General features: G+C 46.2%; 1 protein-coding gene across 3 annotated transcripts in view; it reads right to left on the bottom strand.

Moving 5' to 3' along the window:
* The window catches only part of MCPH1 (microcephalin 1), a 774,602-nt gene that overhangs the window by 654,219 nt on the left and 102,294 nt on the right, over positions 1-18,089 (bottom strand). For all 3 annotated transcript variants that reach the window (XR_010175987.1, XM_063916680.1, XM_063916679.1), the window contains exon 4: positions 6,125-6,212. Coding sequence is in view for 2 of the 3 variants with exons in the window: in XM_063916680.1 (XP_063772750.1) it covers positions 6,125-6,212 (88 nt within the window). In the remaining variant the exon portion in view is untranslated. The remainder of the gene's footprint in view (positions 1-6,124; positions 6,213-18,089) is intronic.

Raw genomic sequence — 18,089 nt, 5'->3', positions numbered from 1 at the left:
ATATCTTATACCAGCTACACATCAGAACAGGTGAAAGGGCCCTTGATCGTCAATCGCAACACACTTGCCAATGCAGGTGGGCGACAGAGGATGCCATGTTGCATCGTTAACTATGTCTTCTGGTTGACCATGCAGCATGGCCAACCAGAAGATATCGCTAACTACCGCGGAAGCACGAAGATCAGGCATACACACTGAACGATCCGGGTGATAAAAGTCGTTCGGATTTGGACGAAAACAATATATCAGCCCAAAATCGTTCTAGTGTGTACCAAGTTTTAGTCACAACATAGTCGCATACAAAGCTGCTCACTGTGTACTAGACGCTAGGTTGCGACTTTTGTTGCAAAGGAATTGGTAAAATCTCTGTACAAAATTGCATGTTCAGCATAACAGAATGTACCATAACCTTTAAGAAAAAAAAAAAAAAAGGATTTTAATTACCTACCGGTAAATCCTTTTCTCGTAGTCTGTAGGGGATACTGGGAAACCATTTAGTACCATAGGGTATAGACTGGTCCACAAGGAGCCTTAAGCACTTTAAGAATATGATAGTGTGAGCTGGCTCCTCCATCTATGCCCTTCTTACCAGAATCAGTCTAGGAAACTGTGCCTGAGGAGACGGACATACTTTGAGAGAAGGATATAGAAAAGGAAAGTGGTGAGATTTTGAACCAGCACACACAAAAAAAAAAAAAAAAAAGAGGAAAACCATGCTAACCAAACATGAAACCAGGAACAGCAACCACTGAACCAAACAACATTACTGAACCAAATAACAGTGCAGGAAGAACGAAGCACCAGGCAGGCGCCCAGTATCCCCTACGAACTACGAGAAAAGGATTTACCGGTAGGTAATTAAAATTCTATTTTCTCTTACGTCCTAGGGAATACTGGGAATCCATTTAGTACCATGGGGAAGTACCAAAGCTCCCAAACCACGTGGGAGAGTGCTGAGGTTCCTGCAGAACTGACTGACCAAACTGAAGGTCCTCAGAGGCCAAAGTATCTAACTTGTAAAACTTTGCAAACGTGTTCGAACCTGACGAACTAGCTGCTTCGCAGAGCTGTAAAGCTGAGACACCCCAGGCAGCGCACAAGAAGAACCCACCGACCTAGTAGAGTGGGCCTGTACAGATTTTGGAACCGGCAAGCCTGCTGAAGTATGCTGGATAGTGAGACTGATCCAGCGTGCAATTGACTGCTTTGAAGCAGGACACCCAATTTTATTGGGATCATAAAGAACAAATAGCGAGTCTGATTTCCTGTGACGAGATGTCCTCTTTATGTACACCTTCAAAGCCCTCACAACATCCAAAGACTTTGAAATAGCAGAGGTGACAGTAACAACCGTAACCATAATAGGTTGGTTTATGTGAAATGCTGACACCACCATGGAAAGAAATTGCTGACGAGCCTTGAGTTCAGCTCTGTCCTCATGGAAAATTAAGTAGGGACTCTTGTAAGACAATGACCCCAAGTCAGACACACATCTTGCTGAAGCCAAGGCCAGCAGTGTGACTGTCTTCCACGTAAGGTACTTTACATCCACCTCCTATTACGGTTCAAACCAGTTCGATTGTAGGAAGTACAGAACCAAATTGAGATCCCCAGGTGCCGTGGGAGGCACAAAGGGAGGTTGGATGTGCAAAACACCCTTTAAGAACGTATGGACCTCAGGGAGAGAAGCCAATTGTTTCTGAAAGTAAATAGACAAGGCCGAAATCTGGACTTTAATGGAGCCTAGACGTAGGCCCACATCCATTCCCGATAGCAGAAAAAGCAAGAGACGTCCCAGATGAAACTACACCGCAGAATATGGTCTGATTTCACACCAAGAGACATAGGGGGTCATTCTGAGTTGATCGCAGCGAATCTTCGCATCGCAAGCCGCAGTAGCTAGCAAAATGCGGACGCGCAAAGCGCCTGATGCACATGTGCCAAGGCCGCCGTACAACAAATGTGCAAAAATACACACTCTTGGGTTTGCAGCCACGCAACGACAAAGAGAAGTGTTGAAGGCAGTGCGGGGGTATGGCTTCGCAGGCTAGCAAAAAGGGGCGTGAACGTGGGTGTCTTGTAGGGGGAGTATGCTAAGGGCTGCAGGCGTGGCTATCGCACCGCTGCAGAGGTGATCGTTGTCAATACACACCAGGCGTTCACAGCTGCCGAGTAAGTCTAGGGCTGCGCACAGCTAGCGAACGCTTGGCACAGGTGGCTGAAAGAGCACACCTAGCTAATCATTGGCAATGGAACGCAGCTGTTTGCAATGCACATGCATCAAGAGGCCATTGCATCTCTGGCTCTTTCAGAGATGGTATGTACTTTAACACTCCCTGGAAATGGTATTACGTTAAACTTTTCAAAAAAAATAAATAAATTCACAACCAGCACATTTATTTTTTGTTAAATTGTTATATAAAAAATAAAATAATAATAATAATAATGACTATGCGAATATTTGCAATCTTATGAAAGGAATAGCACATGTACGACAGTCTATGTGTTGCTAGCTAAGCGTTTGGCAGGCATGCGTACGCATCGCTAGCATGCGAAGCACAATAGTAAACACCTACTTTGTGCATTGCTGCACGCTTGTTTGCAGTTGTACGTGGTGGGCGGTTGTTTGCACACAAGCAATGTGTTCGCTACAGTGCGAACGCTGCTTGCGTGCGCATCGAGTAGCTATCAGGTTGGAATGACCCCCATGGCAGCTTTCGTTGCCTAGCGATCGCCTCTGAGACAGAGGCGGCCGCTGGGCGGGAGGGGGCTGAACGGCGGCATTAAGCCGCCGTTTAGGGGGAGCGGTCCGGCCAACGCAGGCGTGGCTGGACTGTTGGGGGGGGGGGGGGCGGGCCGTGGGAGCTGCGCTGGCTGGGAGTTACTCCTCAAATACAAAGGCATCACCGCTGTGCAATGCTTTTATATTTGTGCGGGGGGGGGGAAGGCAGCCCTGACATGCTGGGCGTCCCCCCGCATGTCAGGGAAGATGATCATAAGTGTGCTAAATTTAGTACAGCTACGATCAGCGCGGAATGACCCCCAATATTCCTTGTTTTGCAGATGAGGTGGAACTGGAACAATGACCTGAGTCTGTACCAGTTTTTGAATGGTGTCCTATAAAGTTATACTTGCCTCTTGCGAAACTGGTAGGCCTGATTTGAAGAATCTGTGAGGTGGGAGCTCCTGGAACTCCAATCTGTAGCCCTGGGAATTAAGATCTATGACCCAGGGATCCTGGCACGAACTTGTCCATATGTGACTGAAGAATTTTAGTCGGGCTCCCACCCGCCAGTCTTCCAGGCAACCATCATGCTGAAGGCTTTGAGGAAGCAGAGCTTAAGCTCTGTTCCTGAGAACCGGCAGTTGCTGGTTTGCGTGGTTTACCTCTAGCGCCTTTGGTGGCTGTAAAAGAACTTCTGGTTTTGCCCCTAAACTCGGCCATCCGAAAGGACTGTAAATTGGAACCCGAGTAAGCCTTCCTGGCTGGGGGAGTTGCAGAAAGAAGATACGTGGACTTACCCGCAGTAGCTTTGGAGATCCATTTGTCTAGTTCAGTGGTTCTCAAACTCGGTCCTCAGGACCCCACACAGTGCATGTTTTGCAGGTAACCCAGCAAGTGCACAGGTGTATTAATTACTCACTGATACATTTTAAAAGGTCCACAGGTGGAGCTAATTATTTCACTTGTGATTTTGTGAGGAGACCTGCAAAACATGCACAGTGTGGGGTCCTGAGGACCGAGTTTGAGAACCTGTGGTCTAGTTCATCTCCAAATAAGGCCTCTCCTGTGAAAGGTAGGCTTTCCACGCCTTTCCTGGAGTCCACATCAGCAGTCCACTGGCGTAACCATAAGCAACTGCATGCTGACACTGCCATAGAAGTGCTGCGTGCATTAAGCAAGCCTATTTCTTTTATGGCTTCCACCATAAAGTTTGGAGAGTCCTATATATGTTGCAGGAGTAAAATAATCTCCCCTTGAGGCAAGGTATCTAACCCCTCAATTAGGTTACCCGACCATTTGGCAATGGCTTTAGTAATCCACCCACATGTTATAGTGGGTCTCTGGGCCATCCAAGCAGCTGTATACAAGGATTTGAGTGTGGTCTCAATTCTACGATCACTAGTGTCTTTCAGGGAGGCTGCACCCGGGACAGGCAATACAATGTTACATGATAGTGGATGCATCAGTATCCAGGCTATCAGTGGATTTTCCCATTTTTCCCTATCCTCGGGAGGAAAAGGAAAAGATGATAGCAACCTTTTGGGGCATTTGAAATTTCCTATCAGGATTAACCCACGGTTCTTCAAACAGGGTATTTAGCTCCTTTGACACAGGAAAAGTGGCTGAGGATTTCTTTTTTATATTAAAATAAGATTCCTCACTCCTCTCTGTCACCTTATCAGGGATATGCAGAACTTCTCTGATAGCCTCTATGAGAGCCTCTATTCCCTGTGACAGAGTAGTCTCCCCCACCCCTGAGTCCACCTCCCCCTCCTCCATGTCTGACCCTTCATCATCAGAGTCAGACTGCAGGATATGGGCCAAAAGTAAGTTTTTGCGGACAAATGGCAGGGGACTGAAACGCTGGTTTGGGTACTGAGTCTCTTTTCATAAACTCAGTCATCGACTGTCTTAAGTATTTCGTCTCTCTCTCTTATTGCGGGACAATTTAGGAGAAATATTGGAACTCATTCCCTTAATGGAGTCCAGCCACGCTGGCTCTGCCCCGCTAGCCTGGGAAGGTACACTACACCGAGTACACAGTAGTGAATCCCATGGAGAAGAGGAACACTGTGCCTTACATGAAACACACTCTTTGCCTGACATACTGTAACAGTGACAGTACACACACACAGTAAAAGGTTAAATGCACAATTAACCCACAAAGAGTCCTTCCAGGGAGACACAGAGATAGTATGGAGCCAGCACACGGCGCCCTTACAGCTAATGCCAAGTTTAGCCGTGTCACAGACTTAGTACCTAGATTAGGGACTCAGTAGACTTATAATCTCTACCCCCCTGCTATGACCCCCTGGTACTGCTGAAGTAATCTAGAGTCTCTCCGGAGGAGCTGCGCATCCCTGTCAGTCAGCGTCTGTGTCAGCTGCAGAGGGAAAATGGCGCTGGTGAGCTGCAGGATCCGCTCATAGTGAAGCCCCGACCCTTCAATGGCGCATGATCTTCCCGCTTTTTTTTTATACTGGCTAAGGAAATTGTGCCTAAAATGGAGTCAGACCCCTTTTAAGTCTGTAATGCCAGTCTGGGTACTGTGTACACATATAGTGTACTGAGACTTTGTTCGCCGCCTCAGAAGCTGTGCGTCTGCACTGTGTACTGAGTCTGGAGACCCATCCGCCCCATGTAAAAGTCATGCGTCTCCGTACCCTCATGCCGCCATAATGGCCAGCGACCCGCTAACCGGGACGCCGGCTTAGTACTCACCACTCTTCTTTCTTCTGGCTCGGTTAAGGGTGGCGGCGTGCTGCGGGAGTGTACGCTCGCCGAGGTGGGGCTTGCAAATAGTACCCTCAGGAGCTAGTGCCCTCTCAACGGGGAACGGGACCATTAACCCTGAGAGAGGTTGGGCCGTCCGTCCCCCTAAGTCCCACGAAGCAGGCAGGCTGGTGCCATCCAGTCCTGCCTGAAAATAACAAACATATAAAATAAATGCAGAAAACTCTTTAGGAGCTTCCAGAGACATGACCAGCTCAGGGCACATTTTCTAAACTGAGCTGGTAGGAGGGACATGGAGGGAGGAGCCAGCGCACACTATCAAATTCTTAAAAGTGCCCAAGGCTCCTAGTGGACCAGTCTATACCCCATGGTACTAAATGGATTCCCAGTATTACCTAGGACATAAGAGAAAATAAAAATACATTTGCACACACAGATGTACTAGCACCACAAGTCGTATGTAGTTTTGTCACTTCTTGCGGGTTTTAGCAGGACGCTTGCAGTGGCTACGTCACAAGGATCCTGGTGCACCAGGAGGGGCATTTTGCACCTAGAGCAAAGGTGTATGAGGTCACATATGCAGTGCACACAGTTTTTGCCCCTACCATAGATTTTAATATTTTGCTGTTGCAGTTTCTGTTCATCAGAGCACAATAAAATACTCACTTTCTTTTTAAGAAGCTGATGTACACCATCATTAGTATTTATTGCTGGGAATACGGATTCATCAACATAGGCAGCAGCTTCTCTACATCTGCAACAAATTAACAAAAAAATAAACAAACAATAAGAGCATTGGGGCATTAGTTGTACCATAAATGGAAAAATATTAAAATAAAAGGCAACACTCACAAAACTCAATATAATGGATTACAATAAAAGACGTGTTTGGATGGTTTCTTTTTTTTGTTATGTAAAGAATTGAAAAAGAATACAAAAAAATTAGTAAAAGTATATAAATAATTTTCTGAATTTACAATTACTGGTGTTACAATTGTTCTTCAGTATGGTGCATGTTTTATGTGAAAAAATAAGAATTTACTTACCGATAATTCTATTTCTCGTAGTCCGTAGTGGATGCTGGGAACTCCGTAAGGACCATGGGGAATATCGGCTCCGCAGGAGACTGGGCACAAAAGTAAAGCTTTAGGACTACCTGGTGTGCACTGGCTCCTCCCCCTATGACCCTCCTCCAAGCCTCAGTTAGGATACTGTGCCCGGACGAGCGTACACAATAAGGAAGGATTTTGAATCCCGGGTAAGACTCATACCAGCCACACCAATCACACCGTATAACTTGTGATCTAAACCCAGTTAACAGTATGATAACAGAGGAGCCTCTAGAAAAGATGGCTCACTACAACAATAACCCGATTTAGTTAACAATAACTATGTACAAGTATTGCAGACAATCCGCACTTGGGATGGGCGCCCAGCATCCACTACGGACTACGAGAAATAGAATTATCGGTAAGTAAATTCTTATTTTCTCTGACGTCCTAGTGGATGCTGGGAACTCCGTAAGGACCATGGGGATTATACCAAAGCTCCCAAACGGGCGGGAGAGTGCGGATGACTCTGCAGCACCGAATGAGAGAACTCCAGGTCCTCCTCAGCCAGGGTATCAAATTTGTAGAATTTAGCAAAACGTGTTTGCCCCTGACCAAGTAGCTGCTCGGCAAAGTTGTAAAGCCGAGACCCCTCGGGCAGCCGCCCAAGATGAGCCCACTTTCCGTGTGGAATGGGCTTTTACAGATTTTGGCTGTGGCAGGCCTGCCACAGAATGTGCAAGCTGAATTGTACTACAAATCCAACGAGCAATAGTCTGCTTAGAAGCAGGAGCACCCAGCTTGTTGGGTGCATACAGGATAAACAGCGAGTCAGATTTTCTGACTCCAGCCGTCCTGGAAACATATATTTTCAGGGCCCTGACAACGTCTAGCAACTTGGAGTCCTCCAAGTCCCTAGTAGCCGCAGGCACCACAATAGGTTGGTTCAGGTGAGACGCTGAAACCACCTTAGGGAGAAACCGAGGACGAGTCCTCAATTCCCCCCTGTCCGTATGGAAAATCAGATAAGGGCTTTTACAGAATAAAGCCGCCAATTCTGACACGCGCCTGGCCCATGCCAGGGCCAACATCTTTAAGTGGTTCAAACCAATGTGACTTTTGGAACCCAAAAACTACATTGAGATCCCAAGGTGCCACTGGAGGCACAAAAGGAGGCTGTATATGCAGTACCCCTTTTACAAACGTCTGCACTTCAGGGACTGAAGCTAGTTCTTTCTGGAAGAAAATTGACAGGGCCGAAATTTTAACCTTAATGGACCCCAATTTCAGGCCCATAGACACTCCTGTTTGCAGGAAATGTAGGAATCGACCCAGTTGAAAATTCCTCCGTCGGGCCTTACTGGCCTCGCACCACGCAACATATTTTCGCCAAATGCGGTGATAATGTTTTGCGGTTACATCCTTCCTGGCTTTGATCAGGATAGGGATGACTTCATCCGGAATGCCTTTTTTCTTCAGGATCCGGCGTTCAACCGCCATGCCGTCAAACGCAGCCGCGGTAAGTCTTGGAACAGACAGGGTCCTTGCTGAAGCAGGTCCCTTCTTAGAGGTAGAGGCCACGGATCCTCCGTGAGCCTCTCTTGAAGTTCCGGGTACCAAGTCCTTCTTGGCCAATCCGGAGCCACGAATATAGTGCTTACTCCTCTCCATCTTATAATTCTCAGTACCTTGGGTATGAGAGGCAGAGGAGGGAAAACAAGCACTGACTGGTACACCCACGGTGTTACCAGAGCGTCTACAGCTATTGCCTGAGGGTCCCTTGACCTGGCGCAATACCTGTCGAGTTTTTTGTTGAGGCGGGACGCCATCATGTCCACCTTTGGTTTTACCCAACGGTTTATAATCATGTGGAAGACTTCTGGGTGAAGTCCCCATTCTCCCGGGTGGAGGTCGTGTCTGCTGAGGAAGTCTGCTTCCCAGTTGTCCACTCCCGGAATGAATACTGCTGACAGTGCTATCACATGATTTTCCGCCCAGCGAAGAATCCTTGCAGCTTCTGCCATTGACTGCTTCTTGTGCCACCCTGTCTGTTTACGTGGGTGACTGCCGTGATGTTGTCCGACTGGATCAACCCGGCTGACCTTGAAGCAGAGGTCTTGCTAAGCTTAGAGCACTGTAAATGGCTCTTAGCACCAGGATATTTATGTGAAGTGATGTCTCCAGGCTTGACCATAAGCCCTGGAAATTTCTTCCCTGTGTGACTGCTCCCCAGCCTCGCAGGTTGGCATCCGTGGTCACCAGGACCCAGTCCTGAATGCCGAATCTGCGGCCCTCTAGAAGATGAGCACTCTGCAACCACCACAGGAGGGACACCCTTGTCCTTGGTGACCGGGTTATCCGCTGATGCAAAACAAGTAAGAGAGAACCTCCTTTGCTGCGCCTGTGTTAAGCTATAAGTTAATCAATCTCAAATAAGATGAACCTGGAACTGATAGTGTGGAAATACGTTCGCCGCTATAAGGAGATATGCGGAACTCCTATCAAATTTAGCCCAATAAAAAGAATTAATAGAGGCGCTCATAAAATCCACACTCCATGTATTCACAGTTTCAAAAAACAACCAGAGAATCAATTAGATATAAAAAGGAGGTATACAATCTTTATTTTTCACAATAATTGATAAAAAACCTTCTGGTGTAGATAATTGTTAATAGTAACTATCACAATTACCACATGCATGTGTTTATAGATATAAAATTGCGTAGGTTATCTAAGCTTTGATCAATTTTATGTATATCAATCAAATTTCCACTGAACTAGATGGTTTTAGACATTCATAGTGTCATAATATGTTACCATCCTTTTGACACACTGCTACTAAAAATACAAAAAAATAAATAAAATAAAATAAAGTTCCAGGTAATGTCACAGTGACTGCACGTTTTGGATGTGCACTTCAATCAGAATTATTATATAAATGACGGTGTGGAATTTAAGGAATTACCTCTCCAGAGGGGCTGGTGAACCCGAGCGTCCCCGGGTGAGTCCTAATATTGCCCTGTAGATAATAAAGCTGGAGGGTGCGTGAGATGAATAAAAGTCTCCACTTGCCGCAAAGTTTAGCTCAGTTACCTGATGATCCAATGTAAGCCGTGCGGGCAGGAGCATACGGCAAACGGAAAGCCGATCAGGTGTAAGCCGTCCACAGAAATTAGGCAGCACTGTGATGTTTCTTTCGGACTGCCTGGACGTGCACCGTCCGCCGACAGTCAGCAGTGTGGAAAGATGGTGAGGCCAATATTAGCCGCCGTGCAGATCCCACAGTAGGATTATCTTCAAAAAGAGTGATCGCCTGTTACTGTCGCTGATAGAATACAGGCAGGAGGATCTGCGTCCCAAAGTTACCTGGATAGGTATTCAGTGGAAAAGACGTGGGGGAGGAGTCCTGACGCGTTTCGTCACGTGACCCGTGACTTTCTCAAAGATCTTTGAGAAAGTCACGGGTCACGTGACGAAACGCGTCAGGACTCCTCCCCCACGTCTTTTCCACTGAATACCTATCCAGGTAACTTTGGGACGCAGATCCTCCTGCCTGTATTCTATCAGCGACAGTAACAGGTGATCACTCTTTTTGAAGATAATCCTACTGTGGGATCTGCACGGCGGCTAATATTGGCCTCACCATCTTTCCACACTGCTGACTGTCGGCGGACGGTGCACGTCCAGGCAGTCCGAAAGAAACATCACAGTGCTGCCTAATTTCTGTGGACGGCTTACACCTGATCGGCTTTCCGTTTGCCGTATGCTCCTGCCCGCACGGCTTACATTGGATCATCAGGTAACTGAGCTAAACTTTGCGGCAAGTGGAGACTTTTATTCATCTCACGCACCCTCCAGCTTTATTATCTACAGGGCAATATTAGGACTCACCCGGGGACGCTCGGGTTCACCAGCCCCTCTGGAGAGGTTATTCCTTAAATTCCACACCGTCATTTATATAATAATTCTGATTGAAGTGCACATCCAAAATGTGCAGTCACTGTGACATTACCTGGAACTTTAATTTATTTTATTTATTTTTTTGTATTTTTAGTAGCAGTGTGTCAAAAGGATGGTAACATATTATGACACTATGAATGTCTAAAACCATCTAGTTCAGTGGAAATTTGATTGATATACATAAAATTGATCAAAGCTTAGATAACCTACGCAATTTTATATCTATAAACACATGCATGTGGTAATTGTGATAGTTACTATTAACAATTATCTACACCAGAAGGTTTTTTATCAATTATTGTGAAAAATAAAGATTGTATACCCCCTTTTTATATCTAATTGATTCTCTGGTTGTTTTTTGAAACTGTGAATACATGGAGTGTGGATTTTATGAGCGCCTCTATTAATTCTTTTTATCCGCTGATGCATCTGAAGATGCAACCCCGACCATTTGTCCAGCAGGTCCCACTGGAAAGTTCTTGCGTGGAATCTGCCGAATTGGCTTGCTTCGTAGGAAGCCACCATTTTTCCCAGAACCCTTGTGCATTGATGCACTGAGACTTGGCTCGGTTTTAGGAGGTTCCTGACTAGCTCGGATAACTCCCTGGCTTTCTCCTCCGGGAGAAACACCTTTTTCTGGACTGTGTCCAGAATCATCCCTAGGAACAGAAAACGAGTCGTCGGAACCAGCTGCGATTTTGGAATATTGAGAATCCAACCGTGCTGTCGCAACACTACCTGAGATAGTGCTACACCGACCTCCAACTGTTCCCTGGATCTTACCCTTATCAGGAGATCGTCCAAGTAAGGGATAACTAAAACTCCCTTCCTTCGAAGGAGTATCATCATTTCGGCCATTACCTTGGTAAAGACCCGGGGTGCCGTGGACCATCCAACGGCAGCGTCTGAAACCGATAGTGACAGTTCTGTACCACAAACCTGAGGTACCCTTGGTGAGAAGGGTAAATTGGGACATGAAGGTAAGCATCCTTGATGTCCAGAGACACCATGTAGTTCCCTTCTCTTGAATTTGAACCTCTGTATGTAAGTGTTCAAAGATTTTAGATTTAAAATCGGTCTCACCGAGCCGTCCGGCTTCGGTACCACAACAGTGTGGAATAATACCCCTTTCCCTGTTGCAGGAGGGGTACCTTGATTATCACCTGCTGGGAATACAGCTTGTGAATGGCTTCCAAAACTGCCTCCCTGTCTGCTTGTAAAGCCCCAGCGTCATGCTGAGGGCTTGGCAGAGGCGGGAGAGGGCTTCTGTTCCTGGGAACTGGCTGATTTCTGCAGCCTTTTTCCTCTCCCTCTGTCACGGGGCAGAAATGAGGAACCTTTTGCCCACTTGCCCTTATGGGAACGAAAGGACTGCGCCTGATAATACGGCGTCTTCTTATGTTGAGAGGCGACCTGGGGTAAAAACGTGGATTTCCCAGCTGTTGCCGTGGCCACCAGGTCTGAAAGACCAACCCCAAATAACTCCTCCCCTTTATAAGGCAATACTTCCATATGCCATTTGGAATCCGCATCACCTGACCACTGTCGTGTCCATAACCCTCTTCTGGCAGAAATGGACAGCGCACTTACTCTTGATGCCAGTCGACAAATATCCCGCTGTGCATCACACATATATAGAAATGCATCTTTTAAATGCTCTATAGGCAATAATATACTGTCCCTATCTAGGGTATCAATATTTTCAGTCAGGGAATCCGACCACGCCAACCCAGCACTGCACATCCAGGCTGAGGCGATTGCTGGTCGCAGTATAACACCAGTATGTTGTGTAAATACATTTTAGGATACCCTCCTGCTTTCTATCAGCAGGATCCTTAAGGGCGGCCATCTCAGGAGAGGGTAGAGCCCCTGTTTTGACAAGCGTGTGAGCGCTTTATCCACCCTAGGGGGTGTTTCCCAACGCACCCTAACCTCTGGCGGGAAAGGATATAATGCCAATAACTGTTTAGAAATTATCAGTTTTTTTATCGGGGGAAACCCACGCTTCATCACACACCTCATTTAATTTCTCAGATTCAGGAAAACTACAGGTAGTTTTTCCTCACCGAACATAATACCCCTATTGGTGGTACTCGAATTATCAGAAATGTGTAAAACATTTTTCATTGCCTCCATCATGTAACGTGTGGCCCTACTGGAAGTCATATTTGTCTCTTCACCGTCGACACTGGAGTCAGTATCCGTGTCGGCGTCTGTATTTGCCATCTGAGGTAACGGGCGCTTTAGAGCCCCTGACGGCCTATGAGACGTCTGGACAGGCACAAGCTGAGTAGCCGGCTGTCTCATGTCAATCACTTTCTTTTGTAAAGAGCTAACACTGTCATGTAATTCCTTCTAACAGTTCATCCACTCAGGTGTCGACCCCCTAGGGCAGGCTTTCCCAACCACGGTCCTCAAGGCACACTAACAGTGCATGTTTTAGTGATATCCAGGCTTCAGCACAGGTGACTTAATTAGTAGCTCAGTTATTTTGAGTTAACCATCTGTGCTGCAGCCTGGATATCACTAAAACCTGCACTGTTGGTGTGCCTTGAGGACCGTGGTTGGGAAAGCCTGCCCTAGGGGGTAACATCCCTATTACAGGCAATTTGCTCCGCCTCCACATCATTTTCCTCCTCATACATGTCGACACAAACGTACCGACACACAGCACACACACAGGGAATGCTCTGATAGAGGACAGGACCCCACTAGCCCTTTGGGGAGACAGAGGGAGAGTTTGCCAGCACACACCAGAGCGCTATATATATACAGGGATTACCTTATATAAGTGTTTTTCCCCTTATAGCTGCTGTATTGTTTATACTGCGCCTAATTAGTGCCCCCCTCTCTTTTTTAACCCTTTCTGTAGTGTAGTGACTGCAGGGGAGAGCCAGGTAGCTTCCCTCCAACGGAGCTGTGAGGGAAAATGGCGCCAGTGTGCTGAGGAGATAGGCTCCGCCCCTTTCTCGGCGGCCTTTTCTCCCGTTTTTCAGTGTAATCTGGCAGGGGTTAAAATTCATCCATATAGCCCTGGGGGCTATATGTGATGTATTTTCGCCAGCCAAGGTGTTTTTATTGCTGCTCAGGGCGCCCCCCCCTAGCGCCCTGCACCCTCAGTGACCGAAGTGTGAAGTGTGCTGAGGAGCAATGGCGCACAGCTGCAGTGCTGTGCGCTACCTTGGTGAAGACAGGATGTCTTCTGCCGCCGATTTTCCGGACCTCTTCTTGCTTCTGGCTCTGTAAGGGGGCCGGCGGCGCGGCTCTGGGACCGGACTCCATGGCTGGGCCTGTGTTCGATCCCTCTGGAGCTAATGGTGTCCAGTAGCCTAAGAAGCCCAATCCACTCTGCACGCAGGTGAGTTCGCTTCTTCTCCCCTTAGTCCCTCGATGCAGTGAGCCTGTTGCCAGCAGGTCTCACTGAAAATAAAAAACCTAAAACTAAACTTTTCACTAAGCAGCTCAGGAGAGCCCCTAGTGTGCACCCTTCTCGTTCGGGCACAAAAATCTAACTGAGGCTTGGAGGAGGGTCATAGGGGGGGAGCCAGTGCACACCAGGTAGTCCTAAAGCTTTACTTTTGTGCCCAGTCTCCTGCGGAGCCGCTATTCCCCATGGTCCTTACGGAGTTCCCAGCATCCACTAGGACGTCAGAGAAAGTTAAATAAAGAACATTATTGTTAACCCACCCATGATCAAAAACTAAAAACAGAAATCAACACAGGTAGGTATTTGGAATAGTAGAGGATGGGTTCATGAATACATGTGCATTGATGGTGACAATTAAATATGTATTGAATAACCGCTTGCAGTATTTTCCTTACAAATGGAGTACCAGAAAAAGATATCACAAACATAAGGTAATGCCTGGTAAAGGTGTGAAGAGATGACTAACCCCTGAGCGACCAAGAGATTACCACCACCCTGTGTAATATGCCCTTAAGATATCTGGAACAACAAGCCTGTTCCCCTTGTAAAACATATGCAAACCCCTTATTCATTTTGCAAAAGTTTATTTGAATAAAGCAAGGCCTGGACAGGATCCTACAAGAAGTACTGAAAGTTAATCCTCTTCTCAGAATCCCATCATTCTGTAGAGTGTAACGCTTGTTTACTTACAGGACTAAAAAGCATATACCTTAAACACACTTGATACACTTTAATATTGAGCCGCTGCGGCTGCAGTAATTAACCTTTCACCTTTATATTACTCACAACCCTTACGTACACAAAGGTCGCACAGTGTACGTACTCTGCGTAAGTACGCCTAAAGGGCGTAGTGACTACACAGTTTGCGTACACAGGCCTATACGCTGTTAGCACAATGCAGCAGCCCGATTGGCTGTAAATACACTTTAAACCTTAGCAGGGAAAGGAAACACGACACCAATTGTAAATCAAAACTAGGTTGGGGTCTAGCCCACCAACGGTTCTTTACTTGCAGGGGGTAACAATATAAACAATACAATACAATAAAATAATGGCTACAGTCAATGGTACATACTTGTTTAGTTTTGCCTGCGCTTCCCAGTCTGGTCCTCAGTCATCAGGGTAGATGACCTTAAGAGTCTGTGTGTGACCGGGCATGCAGCTGGCTCTATTATACAATCTTCCAAAACCTAACATTGCCCATTGGACACAGGGATGGTCATTTACAGTACAGGAGAGGTCATAGGTTGGTTTGAACAGGTGGGCGATGTCTGTTCCAGGTGTACTTGTAGGTGGTCTCCTCTGGGTTCCCGCCGCATACCAAATGTACAGTAAACACAGTTAATATTTATAGTCTGCTCCAGCGCATAACTATTCGCAGGAGCGTGCGTTCTTCTGCAAACCAACACCGGAATATTTCCCTTAAAATACCCTACAGCTGGATACCAAACACCACCTTATAACCTTGTTCTGTCCCCTCCTATCCTGTAAAGGTGAATCCCTTTGTTCTGATACCATTTAAACTATTGTAACTTGCTGGTGTGGTGCAGGGAGACTATGTGTACATTGTGCACTATTTGGATTAAATATGTAATGTGTTTTGATGGCTTTTCCATGCGTTCACAAACTCTAACGTAAATACACATACCACGCGCTAATGCGAAGGACCGCGGAAGAGACCATACGCAAATTGCGAATATGCGCACGCACAGTAGAACAAGTACACGCACGGAGGCCATATGTGTGTAGTTTGTACGTGATGTGTGTATTGCAATATTTTTCGACTTCGACAGTCCACCCTTTGGCAGTCACTAATAACTGGCACTACCTAATCAATAAATAGAAAAATATCTATACAATATATACAGAAGCTTGGATGATCTGGGGAGAGTTGTAGGTGGGAAATGTATGACCTAGTGCAGTGGTTTCCAAACTTTTTTGAATCACGGCGCCCTAGAATTATCAGAATTTTTTTTAACGGCACCCCTAGGCCAAAATTTTCTTATTGAGAAATTTAGAAAGAAATATTACATAAAGTAGATCGTGTTTATATGTCATCCTTAGGGTCAGTTGTGTGGTGAGGGACAAGATTTGCTTCTGTTTGGCCACATATTTTATAACTGGCAGCCACCAGCACTGGTTTTGCCTATTATATTGAACATGAATAATTTGAATTGGTCCTGGACCACCAACCCAGGGCACCCCAGCAAGTGTCCCGAGGCACCCCAGAGAACCACGGCACACAGTTTGGGAACCTCTGACCTAGTGGGATAGTAAAAAGCATGTATGTATGAATCCACGTCTGAGGGGCATGTATCATTGTGCCGTATATGTTCTAAATAAGCTTTGAGGTATTGCGAAGTATACATTAAATCCTTCTCATCCCGTACTAAGGGTCTGTAAATGGGCCAACAAACACTACCGAGCTCTTTTCGGCTTCTTGTTCCAACAAATGGGGTGCACATTTAGTTGATGATACATGGAGGGGGAACATTTGTGAGTGCTAGTATATGTGGATATCACCTGTCGACTATGTGTGCCATTAACTGGAGGTTGAAGAGATGAAGATAAAGACACATATATAAAAATACATTCACATAAACATTTTGGGTAGGGCTGACGTCTTTTCCCGTTGGATGTATCTGGGCAGAGGGGGAGACAAAGAAAAACGGGTGAAAGAAACAGGCCATGAAATTAATTTGCAATCCTTATCATAACGCTGTCTCTATGGATGGATCATAAATTAAATCTGCTGCTGTAACAGCGCCCTCGCTACTTAGACTCATCAAATTTGTGCCGTGCTTGCGCCGCGTTAGAATTTGAACAAACCTAAATATCAAACCAATAATTATGATGACTCCCAGGATACAAAGGAGAAACTTCCCCACACTTATAATGACATTTTGAGCCCACTCTCCTAAACCTGAGAAACATTTGCGTGGGTTCAACCATGAGACCCAGCCGGTCAGTTCATTACTCACAGTCGCTAAGGTAAGGTTGTGCTTCCTCCTGAACTCCCACTTCAACTGCAAGATCTCGTCCATCTTCTGATCGATGATCTCCGTTGGGTCGTCAGTGCTGTTCGTAATATATGTACAGCACTTCACACCATATTGAGTTGCCAGAGTAAAATAGTACCCACCTGTCACGGCTGTGACATAATTAAGGACCATCCTGTGCTGGATCAGTTCCTTCTTGTAGGCTTGTAACTCCCTTCCTGTATACCTGAAGGTGTCATCATACATCTCAGTGATATTATCTATCAAGTTCGCTAGCGCATGGATATACTTATAATTTATAGTTCCTCTGGCAGTACGGGTGATGTCTAATCCGAGAAGGAACTGAATCCCGGTGGATTTGTGGATCAAATCAGAGGCTGCGTGCTCTGCCCTATCTATGAGGTGTCTCTTGACGATGTGTTCATAGTGAGTATGAGTATAAGGAGCCTGAGCACTGCAGTGAACGTCTTTCATTTTATCATGGGTTATGGTCATGACCTCTGGTAGTACTCTCCCAATATAACACAATCCCTCTGAGCAAGCCACTTGTACGCTTTCCTCCCACATATGAAATAGGCATCATCTGGGAGAACATAGGGGACAAAATGTTACATCACCATATTGCAAACTTTCCAAGTAAAGAAACCAATCCCTAGTTCTCCCATCTGCTCAGTACAAGTATCGGGCTGGATGATATGGGCACAATACCCTGACGATACTTTTCCAACCCACATGGTCTTGCTTCCACAGGTATACCTATACCGAAAATACCTCCCACTGTTGGCTATTTGGCGTACAAGTTCAGAGTCTATGGGTGACCTATCAGCTCTGTGTGAAAAAGTCATTGTCTGGATATTCCACGTCACTTCCCAATTTCCCGGTTTTCGGTAATTGGAAATATTAAAACACAATATAATAAGAATTTACTTACCGATAATTCTATTTCTCGTAGTCCGTAGTGGATGCTGGGACATCCGTAAGGACCGTGGGGAATAGCGGCTCCGCAGGAGACTGGGCACAAAGTAAAAGCTTTAGGACTAGCTGGTGTGCACTGGCTCCTCCCCGTATGACCATCCTCCAAGCCTCAGTTAGGATACTGTGCCCGGACGAGCGTACACAATAAGGAAGGATTTTGAATCCCGGGTAAGACTCATACCAGCCACACCAATCACACCGTACAACCTGTGATCTGAACC

This window comes from Pseudophryne corroboree, chromosome 4 (genome assembly GCF_028390025.1).
Source record: "Pseudophryne corroboree isolate aPseCor3 chromosome 4, aPseCor3.hap2, whole genome shotgun sequence".
NCBI lineage: Eukaryota > Metazoa > Chordata > Amphibia > Anura > Myobatrachidae > Pseudophryne > Pseudophryne corroboree.
The sequence above is the reverse complement of the archived record's forward strand: the minus strand, read 5'-3'. Positions and strand labels throughout refer to the sequence as shown.